At 44.6% G+C, this 24267-nt stretch overlaps 3 protein-coding genes across 3 annotated transcripts in view; 1 reads left to right on the forward strand and 2 right to left on the reverse strand.

The window, feature by feature from the left end:
- The window catches only part of AFF4 (ALF transcription elongation factor 4), a 41239-nt gene extending 25652 nt beyond the window's left edge, over positions 1-15587 (forward strand). Inside the window, 10 exon segments of the mRNA XM_086621748.1 lie at positions 719-807; positions 2400-2637; positions 5188-5285; positions 6998-7061; positions 7197-7333; positions 7702-7773; positions 8499-8592; positions 9744-9787; positions 10648-10868; positions 11489-15587. Coding sequence (XP_086477874.1) covers positions 719-807; positions 2400-2637; positions 5188-5285; positions 6998-7061; positions 7197-7333; positions 7702-7773; positions 8499-8592; positions 9744-9787; positions 10648-10868; positions 11489-11607 — 1176 coding nt within the window. The 3' untranslated portion in view covers positions 11608-15587.
- A 2024-nt stretch (positions 15588-17611) lies between these two features.
- Positions 17612-22020, reverse strand: LEAP2 (liver enriched antimicrobial peptide 2). Its single transcript, XM_086621485.1, has 3 exons — positions 19898-22020; positions 19318-19457; positions 17612-17875 (listed from the first exon to the last, which is right to left on the reverse strand). Exons 1-3 carry the CDS (start codon positions 19952-19954, stop codon positions 17839-17841), a joined length of 234 nt encoding a protein of 77 aa, XP_086477611.1. The 5' UTR covers positions 19955-22020; the 3' UTR covers positions 17612-17838.
- A 1303-nt stretch (positions 22021-23323) lies between these two features.
- UQCRQ (ubiquinol-cytochrome c reductase complex III subunit VII) lies at positions 23324-23912 on the reverse strand. Its single transcript, XM_086621484.1, has 2 exons — positions 23707-23912; positions 23324-23550 (listed from the first exon to the last, which is right to left on the reverse strand). Exons 1-2 carry the CDS (start codon positions 23858-23860, stop codon positions 23456-23458), a joined length of 249 nt encoding a protein of 82 aa, XP_086477610.1. The 5' UTR covers positions 23861-23912; the 3' UTR covers positions 23324-23455.
- Between the last annotated feature and the right edge of the window lie 355 nt (positions 23913-24267).

The following is a 24267-nucleotide window of genomic DNA, read 5'->3' on the forward strand; positions in this document are numbered from 1 at the left end:
TGGTTTGAGTGCTCCCTGCACAGCTGTCACCACCTGATTTCTACATGTTGTTTGCTCATGTGTTTCCTTGATTGTAAGGCTCAGAGTTGCAGCATCGGCGTAACAAAAATGAAACCTTTTGGGTTTGAATCTGGGTTATGTTACCAGGGGATTTATTCTGTGAGGCCCTATTTTCCATTTTATTCCCTGTAGTGGTACTTCCAGTGCTGGCTGAAGACACCTTAGAAATTTGTCTTCAAGACCTTTGACTTTAGGATTAAATTTATGCAAAAATCTAGTCTTCAAGATCTCTGAGCTTACTTTAATAGACTGCAAGACTTCTGCATTTTTTTGGTGTTCATAAGACACCTCTGTTAGGCTCCACAACATAAAATCTGTCTCCTGATCTCTTATTGAAGCCTTCGGCTGATTTTTCTGGTGTTTCATGGTGGTAGTATGTTTGTGCTAAAATAAACGACTTAGCTGCTGCTTCTTTTATGCAGGTTGGTAATTTAGAAGCCAGACTTTGTTTTTTGTTGTGTTCTAGTACCAGGGTCTGGTCAAATATTGGATATGGACTAGATGCTGTAGGGCATGTTTGTGTGGTCTGTACATATCTTCCTCTGTACACAGCAAAACATCTGCTAAATTAGGTCTCTTTTTGTGAAACATTGCCGCTCATAGTGAAGCTGTAAACGTGGACGTTTGCCTGGATGTATTTCTTGTTTGCTTTATTCAGAATGAGGATGAAAGCAGAGCCAGTGAAAGCAAGAAAACGAAACTGGAAGAAAAAGCTCCGTCAGGACACAAGACTTCCAGCAGTAGGGAGTGAGTATCTTGTCTGTGTTTTCAACGCTGAAGGCTCAAGGTGGTCAAGGAGAAGATGGGTGCCTGTCTTCCCCCCTCTTCTCTCCCCTCCCCAAGTGTTTCCTCATCATTAGTCAGTGGGTAAAATTTCATTATTTCTTATCCTTCAGATGGATTTACTTCAGAGTTCCTACTAGTAGTTGGTGGAAATTAATTTCCATAACCAAAAACATTGGCCAAGGACAATTGTTTTACTTAACAGAAGTGAGGTAACCCCTCATGTGAAGGGTTGGTGTGCTGTGGAATACGTGCTCCCTGGTTTTTCTCCAATATACATGGGGTTTGGTTTCGTTTTAGAAATCAGCTGTGCATCTTGCTTTTTGATCTTGCAAAATTTGTGCTTTTTGATCTTGCAAAATCTGTGCTTTTAAATTAACCCAATCTGGTAATTCTCCACTTAGCAAGTTTGTCACCTGCAAATAAATTACTCAACTGGCATTGTCCGGGAAGCTGGTGGCTCTGAGGTTTGGCTCCATGGATTTAGCCTCATGTTTGCTTGATAGATTAGCTGAAGAAAAGCGTGAGTGACACAAAAGCAAAGTAATACAGAATTAGCAATCAATAACATTGTTTAATACAGAATATTTCTGTAATTTTCCATTCTTTCTATAATAGCTATTGTGCTTTTATTTGGTTTATTTCTCGGTCAGTGTTAATCTACAGGAAAGAGCAAGGTTTTTTTTTTTCCACTGCCTTATAAACCTCTGCTATTTCAGATCAAACAACTGAAAACTGGTATAATTGTTTCATGGAAAATGTTTCTGTATAGTGAGTAATTGCCAAATTCCGAACGTGTGAGAAGCTGCAGCCCATCAGATGCTGGAAATCTTGTTTGCCCATTCCGAATTAAACCGCGTCTTACTGTTTGTTGGGAAACAGATGTAGAACGAGCAGATGCATTTCTGTCTCGATGATGCTTTTTTTACCCATTATTTCTGACATTTGCTTGATTGCCAGTGCAATTATCTGCAAGATACTTAGTTAAATGAAACTGTATGACTTTATAAAAGTAATGTGTAGAAATAATTATTATGGGAAGCCAGGACTAGCCAGCAGTAGCCCTCAGCAGCCGAGGTAAGATTGTACTGAGAGGCTTTGGTGAGAAAGCTTTCCAGTTTCCCGGGCTCCAGAGAACATTTATCTGGACCATCTTTTTTCTGAGCTGTCAGGCTGACTAGTCTGCAACAGACAGGCTGGCGCTAACATTGGCATTAATTTCTTACACTGTCAGTGCTGAGGGTGTTTTTTTAAGAACGGTTGTAGGGATGTGGTTTTATGGTTAGAACTTGCCTACTGTGTTTTCAGGTCAGAACAAATAAAATGGTGAAAACGAGTTCAATCTGGCTTCACAGAAACCTAGTCACTGAGATGGTTATTCTCTTTTTTTTTTTTCTTCCATATTTTTTTTGCAACGTCTAACAACAAAAGTCTTGTTTATGGAAAAAAAAAAAGTTTTTTAATGAAAAAAAATGTGGTGTTGGGTTTTTTGGGATTTGTTTGGTTTTGTTTTTTAAGGAAAAAAACTAAAACCTGAATTTGTTCGTTTTGTCCAGGTCTTCAAAGCCAAGTGCTGTTAAAGAGAAGGATTTACTGCCCTCTCCTGCTGCGCCAGTCCTGCAGAAGGATTCCAAGCAGGAGCACGGGTCCCGGAAGAGGACGGTCAGTCAGTCGTCGTCCCTAAAGTCCAGCAGCAACCTCAGCAAGGAGAGCAGCAGCAGCAGTAAAAGCAGCTCATCTTCCAAACAAAAGAAGACAGAGGGGAAAAGTTCCAGCAGTGCTAAAGAAGCCAAGGTAAAGGGCTGCTTCTGTAAATGCCTTAAGCCTGTTCCTTTGCAGTCTGACAGGTTCAGTGTGATCAAAACACTAATTTGCAATTCAAATTAAAATGTAATTAATGTTAGATACGCATTGTTTCATGTCATAGTGCCTAAGGACCCTGGAAGTCTATAAATTAGAAAACAACTTGGAATTGTGGAATGCTAATGGTTATTCCTACCAGATTCCTGTGTTAGTTAGTGAAATGTGTTTGGTCATCTTCTGATTACTGATGCTGCTTATTTGTTGTTTAATTTGCTAAGAAGAAATGTCACTAGAAAGCTGTTTACACAACGGTAAATGGAACAATGAGGTTAATCTTCTCTCATTGGAGCAGATACAGATCTTGGCCTGATTTTTAAGGAGAGCAGGAGCTCGGTTGACGCTCAGTGCTAGGACACAAAGCTATAGCTCTCGTTTTGTGACATTGTAGGTCTGCAGAAAGATTGTTTTAATTCCAGCTCAAGAATGTACAGCACACCCTGTGGTTGGACTGGAGAAAACACTGTTATAAATCATAGAATGGTTAGAGTTGGAAGGGACCTCAAAGATCATCTATTTCCAACCCCCCTGCCATGGGCAAGATGGTGCAAAAACAGGTTTTAAGAGATTTAGGTTAGAAACGTATTTAGATGGTGGAATTTAAAAATATTATAGGAGGATGATACTCTAAAGTCATTAAATTGTAATGTGCTTTTTCATCAGTATATAAACGTGTATTACTGGTCAGAAATTAGCCTGTGAGGACATGGCAAGCGTGTTGTTGAACACCTGTGATGAGCAGTTTCTGTTGTACAGCCAGTTGTTGAGCACAGTGTGTGTAACTGGGAGGGATTTCACCTTTGCCTTTGTGATTCCGACGTGTGCTGCAGGTGCCAGCGCGGCTGTTTCCAAAGCCTCCACGGGCTGTGGAAACTCCAGCAGTTTAAGCAACTGCTAAACCTCAGCAGCTGGATTTGCAGTCTCTGAAAAGCGTAGAGGCAAAGTCTGAAAACGTTCAGCAAGGGTAGTGGATTCGAGGAGGAGTAAAGCAGCAAACAGGCATTAGCAATGGCAGAAAGTAACTGAGTCATCAGGGTGGAGCTGGTTAATAGCTGAACTGGGAGACACGCTGTGTTACTTCAGATGCCAGTTCCATGAGATTTCGGAAGCCTGGCAGGGCTGCGTGTGTCGGTGGCTGTGTAAGATGCTTCCAGGAGGGGCAGATATTGAATTTACCTTAGACACTGGGCTTTGCCCTTTATTCGTCAACGTGGAAATGTCTCTAAGCCAGGTGTTAATTTGTGAGATGTTCATCGTTTTATGCCTCAGATATGCTTAGTCATGCCTTCCTTGCAGCAATGTGTACTCTTGCTGCATTGCACTGCATGTTTCGTTACTGTTTCTACGTTAATACGTTGCTGAGTAAATCTGCGACTGCAGGATCCTTCTGATTAGCAGTAATCTGATAAAAGTAGGTTGTGAAACACATCTGAATAGATGGCCTTTAGTCATGATAAATTGAGAGAGGGAAAATTCATACAGAGCTGGGGAGTTATAGAATCATAGAATCATAGAATGGTTTGGGTTGGAAGGGACCTTAAAGATCATCTAGTTCCAACCCCCCTGCCATGGGCAGGGACACCCTCCACTACACCAGGTTGCTCAAAGCCTCATCCAACCTGGCCTGGAACACTGCCAGGGATGGGGCAGCCACAACTTCTCTGGGCAACCTGTTCCACTGCCTCACCACTCTGAGTGAAAAATTTCTTTCTTATATCTAACCTAAATCTCCCCTCTTTCAGTTCAAATCTATTGCCCCTTGTCCTATCACTACACACCCTTGTAAAAAGTCCCTCTCCAGCTTTCCTGTAGGCCCCCGTTAGTACTGGAAAGCAGCTAAGTATAAGCTGCTAAGTATAGAGTTGTTCTATACTGTTTAGCTACTAAGAACAGATTCACTTACAGCTCACAGAATGTTTCTAGTTACTGGTCTTTAGCCTGAAGTGTCGTGCTGAGCCGTGTATAATTTAGGAGAGCAAGGACAGTGTGTTGTGAAGACAGCTATCTTTTCTCCCTGAAGATGACAACTTTTCCTTCCAAAATACTTTTTTTTTTTTTTCCCAAGGCAAAAGCATTCAGCAGAGTGTATTGTTGAGAGAAATGAGAAATGATAAAATATTCATTATCTCTTTGTTAGAGTGAAAAAACAGGACTCGGTGGCATGGGAGATCTCAGGGAGGGATTTCCTGGACGCAGGTGTGTCTAGAAAGCCTCAGCTGGGTTCTTCTCTCTGATGGAAACCTGATGTAGAGTGAGGACCTTGATTATAGCCTGTGTCTTCCTCTGTGCCAGCGTGAGGTGAAAGCCTCCTGGAAGCTGTGTTACTGTCCGTGGTGAACGGCAGCTAAAGCAGCTGCAGAACTGACCTTATTGCCTATAATGTGTGATGTCGTGGAGTAAATTTATACAACAAATGCTTTTCTTGAAGACAGAGAAGATTTAACAGTTCTTTACATGTATTACAGCAATGATTTTCCCTTTCAGGAAAAGATTCTGAACAATTCATCAAACTGCCCTCCTGCGTCTGCTCAGTCTACGGAGAGTTCGAAGTCAAGGAGAGCGAAACTGGTTTTCGATGACAGGTAAGAACAGCAGGAGGTGCCTCTCCCTTTGTGGGGCTGTGAGTGTCGGGGCACAGCCAGCTCCCCACGGAGAAGAGTTGTCGTTCTGCTTCAGGGAGGTGTTGAGTAGGAGCTCACGCTCCGGAGAGCCGTGCGTTGCTCCTGCAGCGATGTGCTGGTCGGAGCGCGCCGCGGAGCGGTCCTGGAGGAGGAGCTGGAGCCTGCCCTGGGCATCCCTGCTGAGCATGAAAGGACCATGCATGGACTTAAATAGCTGATGGCTCCTTTTCACCTTACCAGGACACTGCTCCTGCCTGTCTGCCTGTTCTCAACACGTCCTCTAGAGTCAAGAGTTGTTATCATTGATAGCAGAGAGGAGCCTTCGTTCTGAAATTCCAGGTCCACAAGAGCAGGATTAGGATTTAATCCTGTGTGATCAGAGGAAATATCTTGAAAATAGAACAAAGATTTTACCATCTTGTGCGGACTTAGATTTCACTTGTAGCGATTCAAATCTCAGCACAATGCTCTTAAAGCGTTTCTCTTTGTTGTTCTTTAAATTCACTTTACAGATAAACTGATGTTAATACCAGATGTAAAAGTAACTCCCTGGTTAAGAACTGTTGGGAAGTGGGCAAGCTAGCTGGTCACTGGTTTTCTCCTGATAGTTATTCCTTAAGGGAGGCGGGGGAAGAAAAAAAGTCAAACGAATGTGATGGTTAGAGTGCACTATCAATCATTTAAGACAAAATAGTTTACAGGGATTCTGTCATTATTCCAAGACAAAACAGGGCCAAGAAACTGAGATAAGATCAAACTTTTTAAAAGAATAAAATCTGAATGTGTATTGAAGCATAGGAGGACATAACAAGAGCACCCTCTAAGGAACAGTAATTGTGCTTTGGAATGGTGATATGTTATAACCTTATGGTTATAATTAAGACATTTTAGGGTTTCTTGTGCCTAGCACCGATTGAACTAATTTTGTAGGTATATAATCTTTTTAATATTAACTGTTGCTTTGTAGTGACATCAGTTTCCTGTAAGTGGACTGTTAAAAATGTTGATTTCAAATACCTGTAGTTCTTATACAAGTAAGATAGGATCGATGGGAGAATTTATTTCAAATTTTACTCAACTCATAGGTAATATGTTAATATATTGAAACATATAACTACACTGTTATGATTACCTTCTGCTCATCTAGCTGTGAAAGTCACTTAACATTGATTGTCTGGGGTGGCTAAGCAAAAGTAATTAACACTTGAATGCATATCGATTAGCTTTGCATTATTATCATAATCTCTAAATATTTCACAGCTTCAGTAATGCCAGTCCTAGAGACACTGGATTAATTTGTCCTTAAATTTTGTGGGTTTTTTCCTTCCCCTGCCCCTGTTGTTGGTCAAGTGTTTGGTTCAATTGAGTATCAAATACAACAAATTTAACCAAATCATATGGACTTATCAGCTTGCTTGAAACACTATTTTGAATTACCTGAAACTAGAGAACTGTTTACTTGTTAAATTGTTCTTAACAATTTTATCATACTGTAACTAATTACACTAGTTAACTATTTTAACAGCTTTTTTAACAGTTTTATCATAGCGTAGCTCCAGTAACTTGAGTTAAGCAGAAAAATGTTAAATTTGGCAACATTACGAAACTTCAGTCGCAAAAGGAAATGCAGTAGGGGTGGGGCCAAGTCCGTAAGTTTGTGTCCTCTGTTGCAGGACTTACTCAGCTGATCATTATTTACAAGAAGCAAAGAAGTTAAAACATAATGCAGATGCACTGGTAAGTACATCTCCACCACTTATCCAATGTTTGCCCGTTATACTGGGGTTTGGAATTTTGCTGCCTTTCTGTACTGGAGCTTTCTTGTACTTCCTCTCGTTTTTTGTCCTTAAAAGTTTTTTCCCATCTCCTCAGTCTGACAGGTTTGAGAAGGCTGTGTACTACCTGGATGCTGTAGTGTCGTTCATTGAGTGTGGGAATGCATTGGAGAAAAATGCTCAGGAATCCAAGTCCCCGTTCCCTATGTATTCAGAAACTGTGGAATTAATCAAGTAAGCAATGCAAAGCATATACAGAAGTCAAGTGGGTGGGAAAGAGGGTTGGAAATCAGAGCTTCTAGATTTACTAAAGTTTTGCCACCAGCTTTTGAAATCTCTTACCATTCTCTGGTGAAACTGGATGGCTCGTCCGTTCCAGTTGCTGAGGCTTGAAGTGTTCCATGACGGCCGAGATCCTTTCTGCTAAGGCTCTCGAAGTCTCTCTGCAACACGTAACACAAGAAGCAAAATGACTCCCTTTACTGCCTCATCATGCTGAAGACAGTTGAAATTAGAAATTCATAAGAACTTCAGTGTTTCGTGATTGATAAATGATACTGTGATGCTTTATTTTGCTGTATATTTGATGTCTGTGTTTGCAGATACACTATGAAACTGAAGAATTACTTGGCACCGGATGCTACGGCTGCAGATAAAAGGCTAGCAGTGCTTTGGTACGTGCATTCTGAACTTCATACGGTGCACTGATTAATTTCAAATGTTTTTTCTCCATGAAAAGCTGTATTACACTGAGTTCTCAGATGTTTCTGAACCAAATATGAGAGTTTTCCACTTGGCTGTACGTGAAGGTTAATGTTGTATATCTGATTACTGTAAAGTGGGGCAGAGGGGATGTTGATGACGAAGGCCAAGTCTTTGAGATATTAAGGAGTAACAGCAGAAAGGATGGGGGGGTCCTTCCTGCGTGCTCACCCAGCGATAAGTCAGACTTTGGACTGGCTGTAAGGAATTGTCACAAGGCTCCTAGATTAATGAAACAGTTCAGCAGGCGTAGAGGACCAGAACCAGTTGATGTCAGGGGGAAGAGGAAGGGGAGGCTGTGGCAGAACAGATCAGACTCGTTATGTCCTGACACGAGCAAAAAGCAAACGAAACTCTTGTCTAGGAAGGACCTTAGTGTTGTCTCCTGAGCTGAGAACTGGAAACTGGTTATGTCAGCAAGAACACTGAAAATCAGAGTTTCGACTTAAGCCACACAAAGCTGTGTTTTTATTTCCTTGAGAATTTAAAGGTGCTTGTGGATTTTTTTTGGTGAGACCTACAACTCAAGAGTTGGTAGAGAAAGATTAAAACCACAGCTGCTAGATTTTTGAAATTCACTGCGTCGTGATAAACTTGACTTTAACTATAAATGTTTTGTTATTCTGTCTTTGGTCAGTCTTCGGTGTCAATCTCTACTATACCTAAGGCTTTTCAAACTGAAAAAGGAAAGTGCATTGAAGTATTCTAAAACTCTGACTGAACATCTGAAGGTAATTGCACATGTATGTTGTCTTGGAATATTAAAACCTAATCAAATTAAAGCTCTGCATCACTTAAAATGAATCCAGTTTTCAAACTGTGACATGTGAACGTGGAACACACCCTGTTTAGAACTGGACCTTGAAAGTACAGTGAAGTTGGGTAGTTTAAAGCTGGGAAGAGACAGCGTGGCTGTCACAACCCTGCTGGTCCCAGCGTGATAGCTCTCTGCTAGTAATTTGATCTGGCTTTTATCTTCTGTAATAAATGTAGTAGGTTCAAGGAGGATTGAAAAGTTTTTCTTGCTGCAGATAAAACGAGCTGAAGCTTCACTTTGGTGTCGAAGCTCAAGGGAATTCAGCATCCGGGGGAAGGTTACATGGGCTGCAGCTCTTCAGCCTTCACAAAAGCTGACTCCAGAACCAACTTCGAATTCAAAAGCAAATTGGTCTTTCTGGATTTCTGTTGTTCGCAGTGGGCTCTTTGATATTTGGCTTGAATTATTCTACGCACCCCCAGTGAATTCATCTAAATTCCTGTGCAATTGTTTTAAAAGTGCTGTCAGGGAAAGGAGATCAAGAGGTGTCCTTTAAATGAATTTATTTGAACCAAAATGTTGCAGATGAAACAGTTACGATACTTCTGTAATATTACTCAGTCTTTAATCTGGATTGAGATTTTCAAAGGAACACTTGGGGGTTTGTGGTTAATTTTCTCTGAAACTTCAGGCTATCAACACTGAGAGGAAACAGGCTTTTCACATGCCTGACGTCGCAGATTTTTTTGAGACATCTTTAATTGTTCAATGCCAGTAATAACAGATTTCTTCCTATTTGTGGGCTGAAAAAAACAAAATATTCTCATTAGGCAATGGGATCTAATGGTTAGAACAGAAATCTACTCCAATCCTATCTATATCTAGTGGCCGCCTTTGTATTGTTAGAATAATCCCTTAATTTGTGTTTGTCGTCAGTAAAAAGGGATGTTTTCCCAAATTTGAATTTACTTAGATATTATTCTATTCAGAATTTTGGTTATCGCTTAAAAGAAAAACTACAAAAATTCATTTGTTCAAAAATAACTAATTAAATAACCAGAGATAAAGCAGAGCTGGTTAAAGTATAAACCTAGATCAGGTGACAAATTTATTTTTTCCCAACAGAATTCCTACAATAATTCTCAAGCACCGTCACCTGGTATGGGAAGGTAAGCAGTAAAATCTGTTCCCTGTATTTCTCAACTCCTAGCAAGTTTTCCACGTGAGCTGCGTGCCTGGGGTGCTCAAAGAGGAGCTTTTCACTCCTTAAAGGGTTGGGGGTGGGTTTTTTTTACCCCATTCCTCATCGTTCTGGGGGTGCAGATTTCGATTCAGTTGTTGGCAGAATTATTCTGCCGAAAGGTTTGGAAGGCTGCAGCTCGTGCTGGTGCTCTGCAGTTTGTCAGGCAGCTCCTTGTTGCAGAACAAGGATCGGTGCGTCGCCAACGCACAAGTCACATCAGAGAGTTTTCTCGGTTTATTTAATGCTTTTTCCCTCGAAACTCCAGCTTTATTAGTGCTGCAAGCCCAGATGGTTGCAGGTGCTTTCAGGGTTGCCTCTTCCATAGTACAAGTTACTTCCAGTCTTTAAAACCTAACAAGGGGCCTTTGACAGGTTACTCGGGGAGGTTTAGGAGCGCGTTTCAGATTTGCATCGTGTTATCTGAAAGCGTAATATTACAGCAGCGTAGGTACCATGTAGTTGTAGTGTTTTCATTGTTACTTTTTAAGTTATTTAAACAATGAATTTAGGATTTTGCTGAATTACAAGATGATTAGGTTTTGGCTGTGGAGCTAAAACATAAGAGTTGGAGGATCCTCAGTGGTTGTTACCAGCTCATGCGTTTCATTTGTTTTAGGGCAAATCCAAACTTCTCGACGTGTAAAGTGGGAATGTTTTAGCATGTCACACCCTGAGATGTGGGAAGAGAGGTCTTAGAGGGCGTCTTACAGCATGATGTGCCTAAAGTACATACATGTGTTTATATATATGCATTTCACAATTTAATATTTTTCTTTGGATGAGCAGCAAACCTGTCGGTATGCCGTCTCCAGTCTCTCCAAAGCTGTCTCCAGGGAATTCAGGAAATTACTCTTCCGGGGCAGCCAACCCTTCAGGGAGTGGGTCTTCAGTGACGATCCCCCAGAGGATCCATCAGATGGCAGCCAGCTACGTCCAAGTTACGTCCAACTTCCTCTATGCCACTGAAATTTGGGACCAAGCCGAACAGCTGTCTAAAGAACAGAAAGGTAAGAGCTGGCACGGGTGAATTGTAACATCAGATGTGCCAGAATGTGCCGAAATGCTCGTAGGCTTTGAATTTTGGAGTTGCAGTTAACAGTGCACGGGATGCTTAACCAGGTCCTCTGCAAAAGTAGGATGGAAGGTTAGACCTTCGGCTGCAGGGATACCCCGGGCTGCTTGTCTTGGTTGTTGAGCTGCTGTTCGAGATGTAATGTTTCCTACCAGCTGTGTGTTTAAAACAAAACAAAACCAAACACCACAAAAAAAAACCCGCACAACTTTGTTACGTTTCCTGTAAAACGTCCAGTGTAGGAAGAGGAACTCGATGTGTTTCCATTTCTGAAATTGTTAAGTGAAATGCACGTTTGAGGGGGAAGGCCAAGGAAGCTTTACAGCAGTTTAACCCTACTCTCAGTTACCCTTATCAACCGGTTTTCTGCAAAAGTGTAAAGAAACTGATTAGAAAGGACCTTTCTCCTTTATTTTCGTTCTTCTGTCATTCAGTGATCCTTCTCTTCTTCTCTCTGTCGGAATCCAAAAGATCCGCGCTGAAAATCTGGGTGTAATATTTCAAAACCGTATGAAAACACGTGCGTAGTTTAACTTTGTGTTTCTGTTGTTTTAGAGTTCTTTGCGGAACTGGACAAAGTTATGGGCCCTCTGGTTTTTAACTCGAGCATCATGACAGAGCTGGTGCGTTACACCCGTCAGGGATTGCACTGGTTGCGCCTGGACGCCAAGTGACGCGTTGAACTGAAGGAATGGAAAATCCAGCACGTTTTTCTCGCTGCCTCCGATTTATCTCCACAACACTGTGTCATGTCGATAAGGAAGACTGCCATAACACATTGCTTAGTTGACACTAAGAGCAAGGAATGCTTTCATGTCTCCCATCTTCATTTGTGTTTTGTGTTTTAACCCCCAAATCATTTGGTTAATGGACTTTTTCAGTATTCCCGCTTTAAGTTATTTAAATATTTTTAAAATTGGCTACATGTAAAGGTGTAGCTTTGCCGATCTGTCATGGATAGATCATTGGAATTCCAGTCATAATACATAAATAGTCAGTTTAAAAACCTATTTATTTTAATTTTTTAATTTTAATTTTGAAAAGCCCAGTTTGGGGCAGTTTTTAGCTATTTCTTCCCTAAATTTACCCTTTCGAGTACTTAGCAGAAATTAAACATAGACACTTTATTTAAATACTTTGTGAGCTTTGTTACTCTGTAATGTCTTGTGGTGGTAGAGCCTGTAAAAGGAGCTAGGGTTGATAGGTTCTAACGTGTAGGGACACCATACTTTTCATGCCTAATGCCTGTGAGTCAACTAATAAATGACAACTACAGATTTATTATTGCAGAATTTGTACTAAATAGAAAAGTTCCAGATATTCTTCTACGTATTAAGATGCTTCGTTTAAATGAATTATAAAGAAATTTATATGGAAAAGTATTTAGCTGGATCTGACTTGGATTGTTTTCAAGGCAGTTTCAAAACATCGATTAACACTATAACAATCACAAAACATTACAGTAATTTGCATTTAATGTGATGTCGAAGTAATGGTGTAGGAATGACCCTCAGTCGGATAGATGCGATGCGTACAGGAAAGGTTTCCCAAACGGACAATCTCCTGCTTTTTTTGTATCTCTTCATTTCAAATACGTTTTGTTTCCTTGCTTGTCCTTTCTCGACGCTTACAAAATCGGCGGAATGTGTGGTTACAAAACCAACGACAGCTAAATTCCTAGCAGAACTGTCATTTGCATCTTTTCCATTGACTGAGAAACCAGGAATCTTCTAGAAATCGAGGTCCATTTTTTTTTTTTCCTTCTAGGGTCTGATAGGTAACGGACACTACAGGCTGACAGTGCAACAGCCGTCGTGGGGTGGGAGCACACCTGCTGTCACAGGGAAGTTGACTGTTTGGATGCAGAACGGATTTAAGACTTGTGTTTACCCCGTGTTAACGAAGGTCCCGTTCATGTTTGATGGAGCATCACACTCGCTTGCGAGGGAGCGACTCGGTGCCACAGAAATGGTTCGTGGAGTTGCAGTTGGCTGCTCTCAAAAAGTGTAAACCAAAGTACCTTTCCACACAAGGTGCTTGTCGGAGTAAAAGGTTTAAAACGCTACTGCTTTCAGTATTGCTTAGTGCCCCTAACATGTCTGGTGTGCCTTATGCCTTACTTTTAGATGAAGATTTTATGAACTGTTTACAAGATGTTTTACAGCAGGACCAGGTATACTGTATGCAGTGGTCTTCTGCAGTACTTTGGTAAAATTCCACTTCCTTTGTAAAAGTACCAGTGTCTGCCACACAAACTGACTTCTCCTTGCAGTGGTCTCCTCTGGAAGAATCAAACTCTGAATCCTTTGGAGTGAGATGTGGCATGCTGCTTTGTTTTCTCTCCCGTTCTGTACCAGATACGAACACGCATGTTCAGGAAAATGATTGCACTAAATTTTTTGTGTAGTTGTAGTTAAGTGCCAAAATCACGGCAACCTCGAGAGAAGGAATAGAATTCTACACCACTTAGTACTGCAGTATGTCCTATGGGCTTTAAGAGTTTAGAAGTTTTGCAAATTAGTAACCTACTAAAAGGTAGCTGCATATTCGTAGAGCTTCCTTTGCGTTCCAGCGTGTTTTTTGTACTTCCAGAAGAGCTTTGCTACGTACGGATTGATACATGGTTAACGGACCTGTGACTCTTTCCATGATAGCTGAATTTCCTCTTCAGGTCTGTCGGAGCACCCTTTTTCTTGAATCACTGTGCAAGGTCGCGTTTCTGTTCGTGTTTGCTGTTCGAGACGGGACTCCGTGCCCTCAAACTCCGCGTCTTGGTTCATGGGACACTGTCAACTCTTTTTCCTTTGATACTCTAAAGTGCCTAGCACACTTCTGACGCTATGTGAAAAATACCTTCGTAGAAGTCGCGTTCGTAGTTTTATTTTTTTGCGTAGTGCTGCACTAGCCAGCATGGCTGTTCTTTGGCTTGCTCCTTTGTGCACAGTTACCATTACTGTTAGCAGGAATGGTCTCATCTCTGGGAATTTTTTTTCCTTAACTAGAGTCCCACAAATACCTTTTGGTGTCACGCTGAATTGGTCTCTTAAAAATGTATCGCTTATCCCTAGATCAGTCGATCTTAAGAAATTGTCTTCAAACGAGCAGAAGACTTTTTACATCGTGTCAAAACGTGGACCTGAACTGGTTGAAAGTGTCCCACCTAAACAGTACACCTGGTGGTAAAATACCCTCTAGAGTGCTGTCCCGGGTCTTCTGTCTGTACAGGAGATGCTCACCGAAAAGAAATGCCTTACGCATCTGTGGCTCTTTCAGACAGATACATTTAAATTTCGCGAGCAATTTATCTCAAGCATATCTTAATTTGGGATTTACCGTTGTTTCCGAGAGAAAAGTCGTGTACTGTGTCAGAATTCATAGCTGAAAAAGTGCAAGTACGTAACAGGCTTCCATCCCTCTGTCCGAGTGCGGGCGAACGGTCTAGACCTGTCCTTCCACCAGCGGTGGAAACGCATGTCCCGCCAGCACCCGTGCGCGTCGCACCGGTGACTGATGGCGAGGGAATCCCGAACTCCTGCCTTCCGAAATGGTTCCCCAGACGATTGTACATGAAATACATATCAAGGCCGTAATTGAAATTCCCTCACGGAACGTGGTCCCGGTTGGTGAATCTTAAAAATGGCTTAATCAGACTAGGCTTGCTCAGCTATCAACACTGTTGGAGTTTGCTGTCGAACGTGCAGGTTCCTAGGTGATAAGGTGCAGCCTTCTATCATTGCAAACAAATCTTCAGGACACCAGAGTGAAACAGCCCGAGACTTTTCTTTTGATTTGAAACTCTTAGCCATAAAGCAGAGCATACGGATGGCTCTTCTCGGCTTCTGATGGCAGTATGCAATTTGTATTGTATGTGTCTTTTAATATATATGTATATATATATGAACTCAGTCTGTCCAAAGTATATGTTATACTTGTTTTTAGATTATGGTGCAACTGACTATATTGATATATTATTTATTGAGTGCTGAATCACCATCTTATTGGTGATAAATCTTGCATATTATACAGGAGTGCAATGTATATTCCTTTAGATTGCTGAGGCTTGATTGCTGTGATAACAAAAAAAATGCCCTGAAATGTATTTATGAACGGCCCCAACATAGGGAGAGTCAGTACTTTATGGAAATAATGTAGCGCTTGCCTGGGGCAAGTAAAATAAAGCCGAAGGCAGATAATTTGTGTAGTTGGCCAAAATGGCAAGCTCCTGGAAAGAGAGACTACCTTTGCTGTGTTTAGTGTTTCGTGTACCGAACAGATCCGTGCTGTCACGGCAGTGTTTCTATTGAGGCAGATGCAAAAGGGCCTGAGCAAGTCAAGTTTGAATTACCCATTGGGGAGTGAACAACTTCCAAATTCCTTGATTCCTGACAAACACGTGGGTCAGGGTCGAAATTGCTCCACCTGATGAATCAGTGCTAGGAAAACCCTGCGTTTCCAAGCAACGCAGTTAATGCTCGACACCTTTAACGAGCAGCCAAAGCTTTTGCCAGCCAACTCAGACAAATCCAGACCTATTCCAGGAGACAGACTTCCTCAGTAGGAACAGTCAGGGAACGGCGCTGTACGTCCAGCTCCGTTACTTTCCGAGGAATTTGGTCCCCGCTGCCACGGTGCCATTTGAACAGAGCGGCGTTGGGGTGGGGGAGGCAGGGAGGGACGGACGGGGCAGCGGTGCCGTCGGGAAGTGCTTCCCTGGGTGCGAGCGTGGCGGAGCAGAGCTCTGCTCCGGGCGGCGTTTCACTGCAACGCGCCCTGCGGAGCGACGCGGAACGCTGGGGTGCAGCGCAGAGTTTACGTAGGGCGTCGTTCTGCCAGTGCTTCGCCTGGTTTAATTTCACCTGGAAACCCCGTGGAAGCGCGTCCCTTCCCGATGTAACTCCCCGCGTGCTCCCGGCGCTGCCGCGGTGGGACGCGGCGTTCCCTGTCTGTGGTTTTTACGTGCCACCCTGCGAGTCGGCGTGGTTGGGGGGCACGGTTCTTCTGCAGCGTTTGTTTCGGGCTGCGTTGGCATGTTCCATCTGGAAACTCACCTCGAAGGACCAGGCATGACTCTTGCAAGCACAGTTCCTGACATTTGTATCTGGTCCCCCTTGGAAATTGTTTTAAGAAATTTTGTATATGGAGGATAAAGTGCTTATATATTTATTAAAAATCCTTTATCTTATTTGAAATTATTATTTGGTGAAGAAGGGTCTTTCTTTTGGGGGAGGGCTGGTGGGTGGGGTGAGGTCACTTTTAACCTGTCACATATAAACGAAGCCCTTATAAATCGTACAGAAAGGTACTGCTGGTAACCAGTGGGATGTCTCTGGTTTATGCTTTGTACATGACAAGTCCCTGTGTTACGTTTTGTTTCTATCAGAATATTTAGGCATCTGTCTTCAACCAAAACCTGAAAAAAAAAAACAAACAACAAACTGTGATTTTATTTGTTGCAATACATTTGAAATTTCAAAGGGTACTTTGGGGCTCAAAATTAGGATTTCTAAGTCAGTATGTGCATTTCACGTAATAAAGCTGTTAATGGTGAGCAAAGTATTATATACTAACTAGATTTTTTCCACATCTGTATAGTATATTCTATGTATTTTGTGGTATTGAGATTATAGAAAGTTTAGTGTCTGAAACATGCGTTTAATGTGTATTTTTAAACAAATTTATGGCAATTAAAATATTTGGAGAAAAGGGTATCACATTTCAATTTGTAAAGATCTTTTTAACTACTGTGTCATTAAAATGCTTTGTACAATGCAAAACTGTAACTGGAGAAACTAAGTTTAATAAATATCAAATAGATTTTCTGTATTAAACTTCAGAAACTCTGTGCTCGTATCTGTTGCGCGGGCTTTCGCTGCCCTGGAGTTGCGTTTTTAAGCAGAGTTTTTCTTTTTTGATCTTAGTGCTCTATGTATAACGGAAGGAAAATGGCATTCAGTATTTGTGTCCCAGACTTGTTGATATTTGCCTCATCAAATTGGCTTTGTTTCAGCCTTCCCAGTTAACGTGCCTCTGGTCAAAAATGGATTTTCATAGAATCACAGAACGGTTTGGGTTGGAAGGGACCTCAAAGATCATCCAGTTCCACCCCTCCTGCCATGGGCAGGGACACCCTCCACTACACCAGGTTGCCCAAAGCCTCATCCAGCCTGGCCTTGAACACTTCCAGGGATATGGGGCATCTACAGCTTCTCTGGGCAACCTAATTTTGATCGATTTATCTTAAAATAGTAGATACGTAGTGGCAAAAGGCAGTCTAGAACATTTATTTAAGTAAACTTGACCCAAAGTGATTAAATACTTTCCCTTCCCGTTATCACTGGGTATATTTGGGATATCGAAAACGCTATCGGTGTTATCAGTTTGTTTGCTCCCTCTTTCTAACCAGGCCTTTATCCCGAAGTGCTGACCAGAGTTCAGCAGCCGAGGCTGGATGGGAGCGTGATCCCCTTCAGGGATGGACGTCTGAAGTGCACTTTGACACGAGCACTCCTGCCCCTGCCCTCGCCGTGCGTACGCTCTGCTCACACAATGCAAGGGAAACCAAGGTGGTTTGTGGCATATAAATTTTTAATTGACACCTTAAAAAATAAATAAAAAAAACACATTACAAAAAAAAAAACAAAAAAAAAAAAACAAACCCAAAACTAACAGGAGATGCAGAGTCCTTTTATTGAGCTTGGCCAGAGAGTCATCCTGAAGCTGCCGCGGTGCACAGCCTTGCTGAGGGAACGCTCTCAAAGCTCTGAAGTCCTTTATCAGTTCATGAGACAAACGTTAAATATAGTTACTGCTCGACTCGCTGTCCTGGCGTTTGAATGGTCAATAAATATTTCCTGAGTGGAGCAGTGCCGGCAGTAACAGGGATGGGCGTTCTTCATGGGGACGGGTCACTCTGAGGCTGTTCTAAGGAAACAGCGGTTCTTCCTGGAAAAAACCCACCATCATCAGGCACTGACAGCTCAGACTGCAGCTGAACTCCCTTAGTCTGTGTTAGTGGCTGTTACAGATCACCTGGCTTAATTAGAGGAAGCAAATTAGCATTTCACAAGCACCATGTCCTGTTGTATTCACGTACAGTAGAAAATTGATGTGTTCTACCCTGGCTCTACTTGCTTTCTGGTGTGTGTACAGCACACAAAGTCACCTTTCAGTAACTAAGTAGTAATCTTAACTAATCAATTTAACTTTGTGGAGTTGGACAATCTGCTCATGTCTAGTGTTCAGGAGAACTAAATGGCTTTGGATATTTTGCCTCTCTGTTAAACTATAAACTGGAGTAATCACCTTAAGGTGATTAATTTAGGGTAAGATACTGCTTTTAATTAATAGATACTTTAAAGTGAACAGTATTGGCTTTAAGAAGGCTTAATTTTGAGGTCTCTAAGTGATTCCCTAAAAGCTGTCTAGAATCCTGTGTTCTTTTTTGAAAAGACAGGTGCCCTGGTTTCTGCTGGAACAGAGTTAGTTGTTCTTTGTAGCAGCCAGGCGAGCTCCGTGCTTGGGATTTAGTTCAGGATTTGTTACAAGAAGAATGTTGGCAGCGCACTGAGACATCAAGGACCTTTCAGCTTCCCGTGTTCTGCCAGTGTGCAGGAGCACAACAGGCTGGGGGGGCATGGCTGGGACAGCGGGCCCCCAGCTCCCCTTAGGATTTGAATTTAGGCTTAGGATTGAGGGGCAAATTGGCCAATGGAGTATTCCATGTCATGCACTGTCATGCCCAGTATAGAGATGAGGGCTGATGGAGAAGTTGGGCAATTCTCTTCTGAGGGCTCTCTTTCTCTCAGAGTCCCGTCTCTCTCTCGTGCGAGCTCTTTTCGGGCCTCCCACTCATCTGGGATGGTGGTGTCGGGACTTGGCTGTTTTGGGATCGCTTGCTGGGGTGGGACAGGTATTGGTCACCAGGTGGTGAGCAGCCACACCATGCATCACTTGTTTGTATATATTATCATCTTTTTATGCGTATATATACATATATTATTAATTTATCATTACTACTTTAAATTTTATATTATTATTATTAAATTGTTCTTATCTCACAGGTCTCCTTCCCTTTTCCCCTTTATTCTCTTCCCCGTTCCCCGGGGCGGGTGAGCTGCGTGGCTTTCAGTTGGTGGCTGGGTTAAACCACGGCACAGGTTATTCTGGGTTGCAACAAAGGATTAAGGTTTGCCATCAAGGGCACGTGGACTCTGCTCTGTTTGCATCGCTTACAAAAGAGTCTAGATCTATTGCCCCATCCCTATTCCTGGTACCATTTTTAGGCACGGAATTAATTCTGTATCTCGGTGAGAGTGAGCACGAACTTCCTCTACGTAACACAATGTCAAGCGTTGCTGAGCCCGACGTTGATCAGGAGTCCTTACCTGCACAGCATGGTGATGCACTCGCTGTTATCCCTGCAGGAGGCTCCGACGGGTCGCAGGGAGACTCCTCTCCAGAACGGCGTCATCCGCCGCTGTCGCGCCAGCCGGGGCTGCGGGCGGTGCAAGGAGGCAGAGCGTGTCTGAAACAGAGTCACAGCGACCGTTGGGACTGACACAGAGTCACAGCCACTGTCGTGACATGTGGCAGCTGCAGGGACCGGTTGTGACGCTCAGGTCACTTGCCTTAGGTGGACAACTTGGAATGTTTCTTGTTTCAGATCCCAGCGTGTGCCGTTACAGCGGAACGACGCGTGTCGGAGCCCCAGAGAGGTAGGAAGTATAAAAATTAACTGTTCTCAACCCTCCCGGGAGGGAAGGCAGAATTACTGGCTGAGTTGTGCCTCAGAGTCCCCCAGTATTCACCAGGCAGCGACTCCACCTTTTTGGGATGTGGAGTCCTCTGAAAGCGCTGCGCTGCCACCTTGGGCCCCTGCCAGTTCCTCTTATTCATGCAAATCCCAAGATTTTAGTACCAAGCTGACCGTTTGAGTGGGCACGTTGAGTCATCGGCTCTGCTTACCTGGCTGAGCAGCAGCGAGCAGAGCAGGAAGATGGCCATCGTTTTCCAGCAGCGCATCTTCCCGGAGCGAGCTGTCGCGTCGCCTGGAGGACCAGCCTTGGACGAGGAGGTAGGAAAAGCTCCAGATGGAACTTCCCAAGCTGGATTTTTATAGACCTCATTCTCTTATCGTTGCATCAGCTGTCAGTCATTACGGAGCAAAGTTCGCTTCGGAGCAGGACGGAATCGGTAAGTTAGCGTCTGCTGAAGCGATCTGGTTCAAGGCCTGTCTGGCTGGCTAATGATTGACTCCGTCCACTTGTACTTTGTCTGGGCAGCTTGGCAGATGTGCCAACTGTTTCTTTTTTTAAAACCTGCCTACCATGTTACCAGCACTCCCTGGTGGATCTGCAAGCGAAAGGGGGGTTGGCCCGAAGTGTTAGGGTGAAGATCAAAAGCCATAACCTTATCTAACGTCTGCGATGCCCGCAGCGTGTGCCACTTCCAGGTTGTCCCCTGGGGGCAAGTATGGTCTTTCCAGGCACATTTGGAGCTGGGAATCTTGCCTTTGATCCTGCTTGTCATTCCGGTACATGGCAGAGTCACGAGGAAGTTGTTGAACCTTCCTTCCCATGCACACAATGCTCAAAAAGCAGATTAATCCTTCTCAGTGGGCTTTGGGATGTAAAGAGCACGTTACGCGTGATAAATACCAGACCTTTTCCAGGGATCCCAACGTGAAGTTCCAGACAATAATCTCTAGACAGGTAATCCCAGGAGCAGAAGGACTGCTGCAAGGGTTCTCTGGGGCCGAGTTGCTCCATGTGGCAAGACTATGGTTTCTTTAGGAATTTTAATTTTTTCCTTTGTGAGAGAAGACTGCAGCTGCCTAGAGAAAGGGATGTTCAGGAGCTCTCTGATAGCTCTCATCTTCTCTGTGATCCTCTCAGTTTACGGACACTGGGACAGTGGACGAAGTGTATGGCTAAGATTACCAGTCTGTAAGTGGACCTTGCTGGTACTCGCTGCTCCTCCTCATCGGGGAGGTCCGGCAGGTCCGGCTCCCACGTGCCCATCAGGTGCAGGATTTCTGAGACTGCAGAGTAAGAGCGAAGAACACCAACCTCTGGGTGCCAGGCGTGTGCAGGTCTTGCAGCGCGCTGTTAGTTACGCAGGAAGGTACTGTATAAAATCACAAACTGTGTTTCAGCTGAATTATAAACACAGCTCCAGGTGGAACAGGCTGGCATTTTATGGGATTGCTTAATGTGGAGGCAGAAGTGCCAGCGTGGAGGGCAAGTTACTCAGATTGAGATAATACCATGTGGTCAGGTTCCAGCCTGCAGACGACTCCCCTCAGCCCAAATGTCACTGGCATTAAATGGAAACCCTTCCCAGCATATTGTCTACCATGAGCATTGGGAAATTTGGGCCTTTCCTGGGGTTCTTACACTCTTTCATCTGCCCTGTTATGTGGCTTCCCTGGGAGGAGGCATCAAAACCCCTTCATTGTTTCAGTTTCCTGTGTCTTATGCAGGGAGGGAAATGGGACAGGAAATCACGGTGCACCGAACGTAAAAGCCAAACTTAAGAAGTTCCTGTTTGGCTGTGAATTTCTCCGCTGCTTTTCCCATGAAGTTCTTTCTCTGCATGCAGCCGAGTTCCAATTTCCACTGTTTCCACTAGGCACCAGTGTAGAGCAGAGGCAGGAAAGAGGCAGCAGCAGCCTTGACTTCTCTGGGGAGCACGGGATTGGAACGGCAGCTCTGTCAGTCACCCCTCACGGCAGCGCCCTCTGAGCCATCGTCTCTCGGCTTTTTTGGCCAGGTAAGACCAGCACGTCGTGACGGCATGTCAAAACTGTTGTGTGTCCTTCTGGGTTACTAATGGCATCAGCACATCCCTTTCAGGCAGTAATTTACTCCGTGCAAGAGAGAGAGGGGGGGAAAAAATAAAATAAAATGGAACCAATTGTTTCTGTGCGTGCCAGTTCAGCACAGCCGTAAAACACCACAGCGAAGGCGCAGCTTATAAAACAAAAAAAAAAACCACCAAAAAAGCCACAAAACATTGCTGCTCGTGACAAAGGGAGAACAGAAATCAATCAGATGACTGGGAAATGTGCAAACACCTCATTCGGATTGGGGAAGTACCCACTGGTGGAGCTCTGAATGCCGCGTGCCCAGCGAGAGCCACCCCTGCTGGCACCGGCTCCGCTCCTGGCTGCGTGCCCGGCGGAGCGCAGGGACACGGGGTGCAGGGCAGCTCGGGGTGCAGGGACACGGGGTGCAGGGACACGGGGTGCAGGACAGCTCGGCGACGGCTCGGCAGGGTTGCGCCAGGCTGGTGGCAGGGCACAGGGGGAGGAGGGCTCGGCTGCTGCCGCGGCGATGGCACGGCTGCCATGCCCCGCGTGCCCCGTCCCTGGCCCAGGGGAAGGTGCTCTGCTGTTGGCAGGAGCCTGGCAGCTGGGTCAGACACAGCTCAGCTGTCGGTGAACAGGGGCAGGGACTTTGTGGGACACCGGGATGAGCTGCTCGCTCCCAGCACAGCTGCTGAGACAAAATACACTGAAACCCAGGAATTTCCTGAAGCCACTAACATAAAAGCTCACATGTGCTATTGTTTGGGGTACCCATCAGCTGCTGTGGGCACTCTGGGGGGCTAAATGAGCAGGGCACAAGGAAAGTTTTGAGTAAAGTCTGCCTCTAGACATCTTTGCCGGCTCTCACAAGTGCAGTAGCCAGTCTGCTGCTCCCTGCTTGCTTCAGCTGCCCAGAAAACACCGACAAACTGAGACACGGAGTTCAATTTGAGCACAGAGTGGTGCTGGCACAACTTGCAGCTCTGCATGACTCGTGCTACCCCTGTTTGTGCCACCCTCTGACTGTACTTGGAGTAAACACGAGCAGTAGAAACAGCCCGAAGACTGAGCTTAGTCTCATACACTTTTTGTTAAGAGCCTCAAAAGAATAAAGCATTCAGCTACAAAAACTGCACCCCCCCCAGCTCCCCGTGCCTTCCAGACAGCCCAGCCCTGAGCACCCTGAGGAACCAACACAGGGGAATGTCACTCCTGCCCTGCCGATAAGACAAACTCCCAGCACCAGCTGCAGGAACAGTGGTTGCTCAAAGCCTCATCCAAGCTGGCCTTGAGCACTTCCAGGGATGGGGCAGCCACAACTTCTCTGGGCAACTATTCCAGTGCCTCACCACCCTCAGAGGGAAGAATTTCTTCCTTAGATCTAATCTAAATCTCCCCTCTTTCAGTCTAAAGCCATTGCCCCGTGTCCTGTCACTACACACCCTTGTAGAAAGCCCCTCTCCAGTTCTAACATAAACCCCTTTGAGCACACAGAACTTCAAACTGGTTATCTCCCAGTACAGAGCGAACCAGACAGACGCTGCTACTCGCCTTCAACATCTCAAGAGACAGATCCCACGCAGTCATGGGGCAAAGTTAAACTTTATTCCACAAATCTCCTCGCCCACTTACTTAACGCCCTCCTAGCCACGCCAACAAGCTCGGCAACACCAAGTTGATCATACAGTGAGGTTACAGCCTTCTCATGAAGCCGGTTACTGGTCGTTCTCGTAGTCAGCGGGGTTCTTCCTCTTCAGCCTCTCAAACTCCTGCGTTCCCCAGGAGTAAAGGAGATAACCTCCCAGGAAAGCTGGAAAGGAAAGGGGACACTCAGAGGGCCAGACGACACCCCCGTGACACAGACGCCTTCCCCGCGCTCCCCCATCCCCAAAACGATACAAAAAAAAAAGAAAAAACTTTAAAAAGAGGGGCTCGATCCTTCCCCCCCCCCCCCTTTCTTACTCACGGGGCGCCACCTTGAAGACCTGCGAGCTGAACCGGCGCCAAACGTTGGGCACCCCGTGCGAGAAGACGTTGGGGAAGGCGCGCTGCTCGAAAGGCGACAGGCTGTAGGTGATGACATGGCGAACCCGCGCCAGGTTCCCGAAGTGAAGGCCCATGGCGCCGCCGGGTCACCTTCTCCCCTTCGCCAACAATGGCCGCCGCCCGCGCCGGAAGCGGAAGCGGCATCGGAGATGCCGCTTCCGCTTCCGGCGCGCGCGGCGGCCGCTCGCCCCGCAGCTCCCTCAGGGCTGCGTGTGTAAAAAAAAAAATAAAATAAAATCACACTTTTCCCCCCTCAATTATCATAATTTCAGGCTCAGCGCTGAAAAACCCTCTGGTTAACAGCAAACGAGAGGATTTTCAGCGCCACACAGGAGCCCGCCTTTTTTTTTTTTGTGGCCACGGCCGCGTTTTTTCCCGCCTCTGCAGCGGCAGGTCGCGAATATTTCGAATTATTATGACGGTATGTATGTGGCGTAGCGGCTTAAACGCGCCGCAAAGAATGTGGGTTAAAGCTTTGAAG

This window comes from Tauraco erythrolophus, chromosome 16 (assembly GCF_009769465.1).
Source record: "Tauraco erythrolophus isolate bTauEry1 chromosome 16, bTauEry1.pri, whole genome shotgun sequence".
Classification (NCBI taxonomy): domain Eukaryota; kingdom Metazoa; phylum Chordata; class Aves; order Musophagiformes; family Musophagidae; genus Tauraco; species Tauraco erythrolophus.

Bases quoted from the DNA above. Each gene is read 5' to 3' on its own strand.
- LEAP2 (XM_086621485.1), bottom strand. From the start codon at position 19,954: ATGCGCTGCTGGAAAACGATGGCCATCTTCCTGCTCTGCTCGCTGCTG. The intron at 19,458-19,897 runs GTAAGCAGAGCC...ACTCTGTTTCAG, and splicing joins GCTCGCTGCTGCTCAGCCAG to ACACGCTCTGCCTCCTTGCA. The intron at 17,876-19,317 runs GTAAGGACTCCT...GGTTTTTTCCAG, and splicing joins TGCATCACCATGCTGTGCAG to GAAGAACCGCTGTTTCCTTA.
- UQCRQ (XM_086621484.1), bottom strand. From the start codon at position 23,860: ATGGGCCTTCACTTCGGGAACCTGGCGCGGGTTCGCCATGTCATCACC. The intron at 23,551-23,706 runs GTGAGTAAGAAA...TTTCCTTTCCAG, and splicing joins GGTCTTCAAGGTGGCGCCCC to CTTTCCTGGGAGGTTATCTC.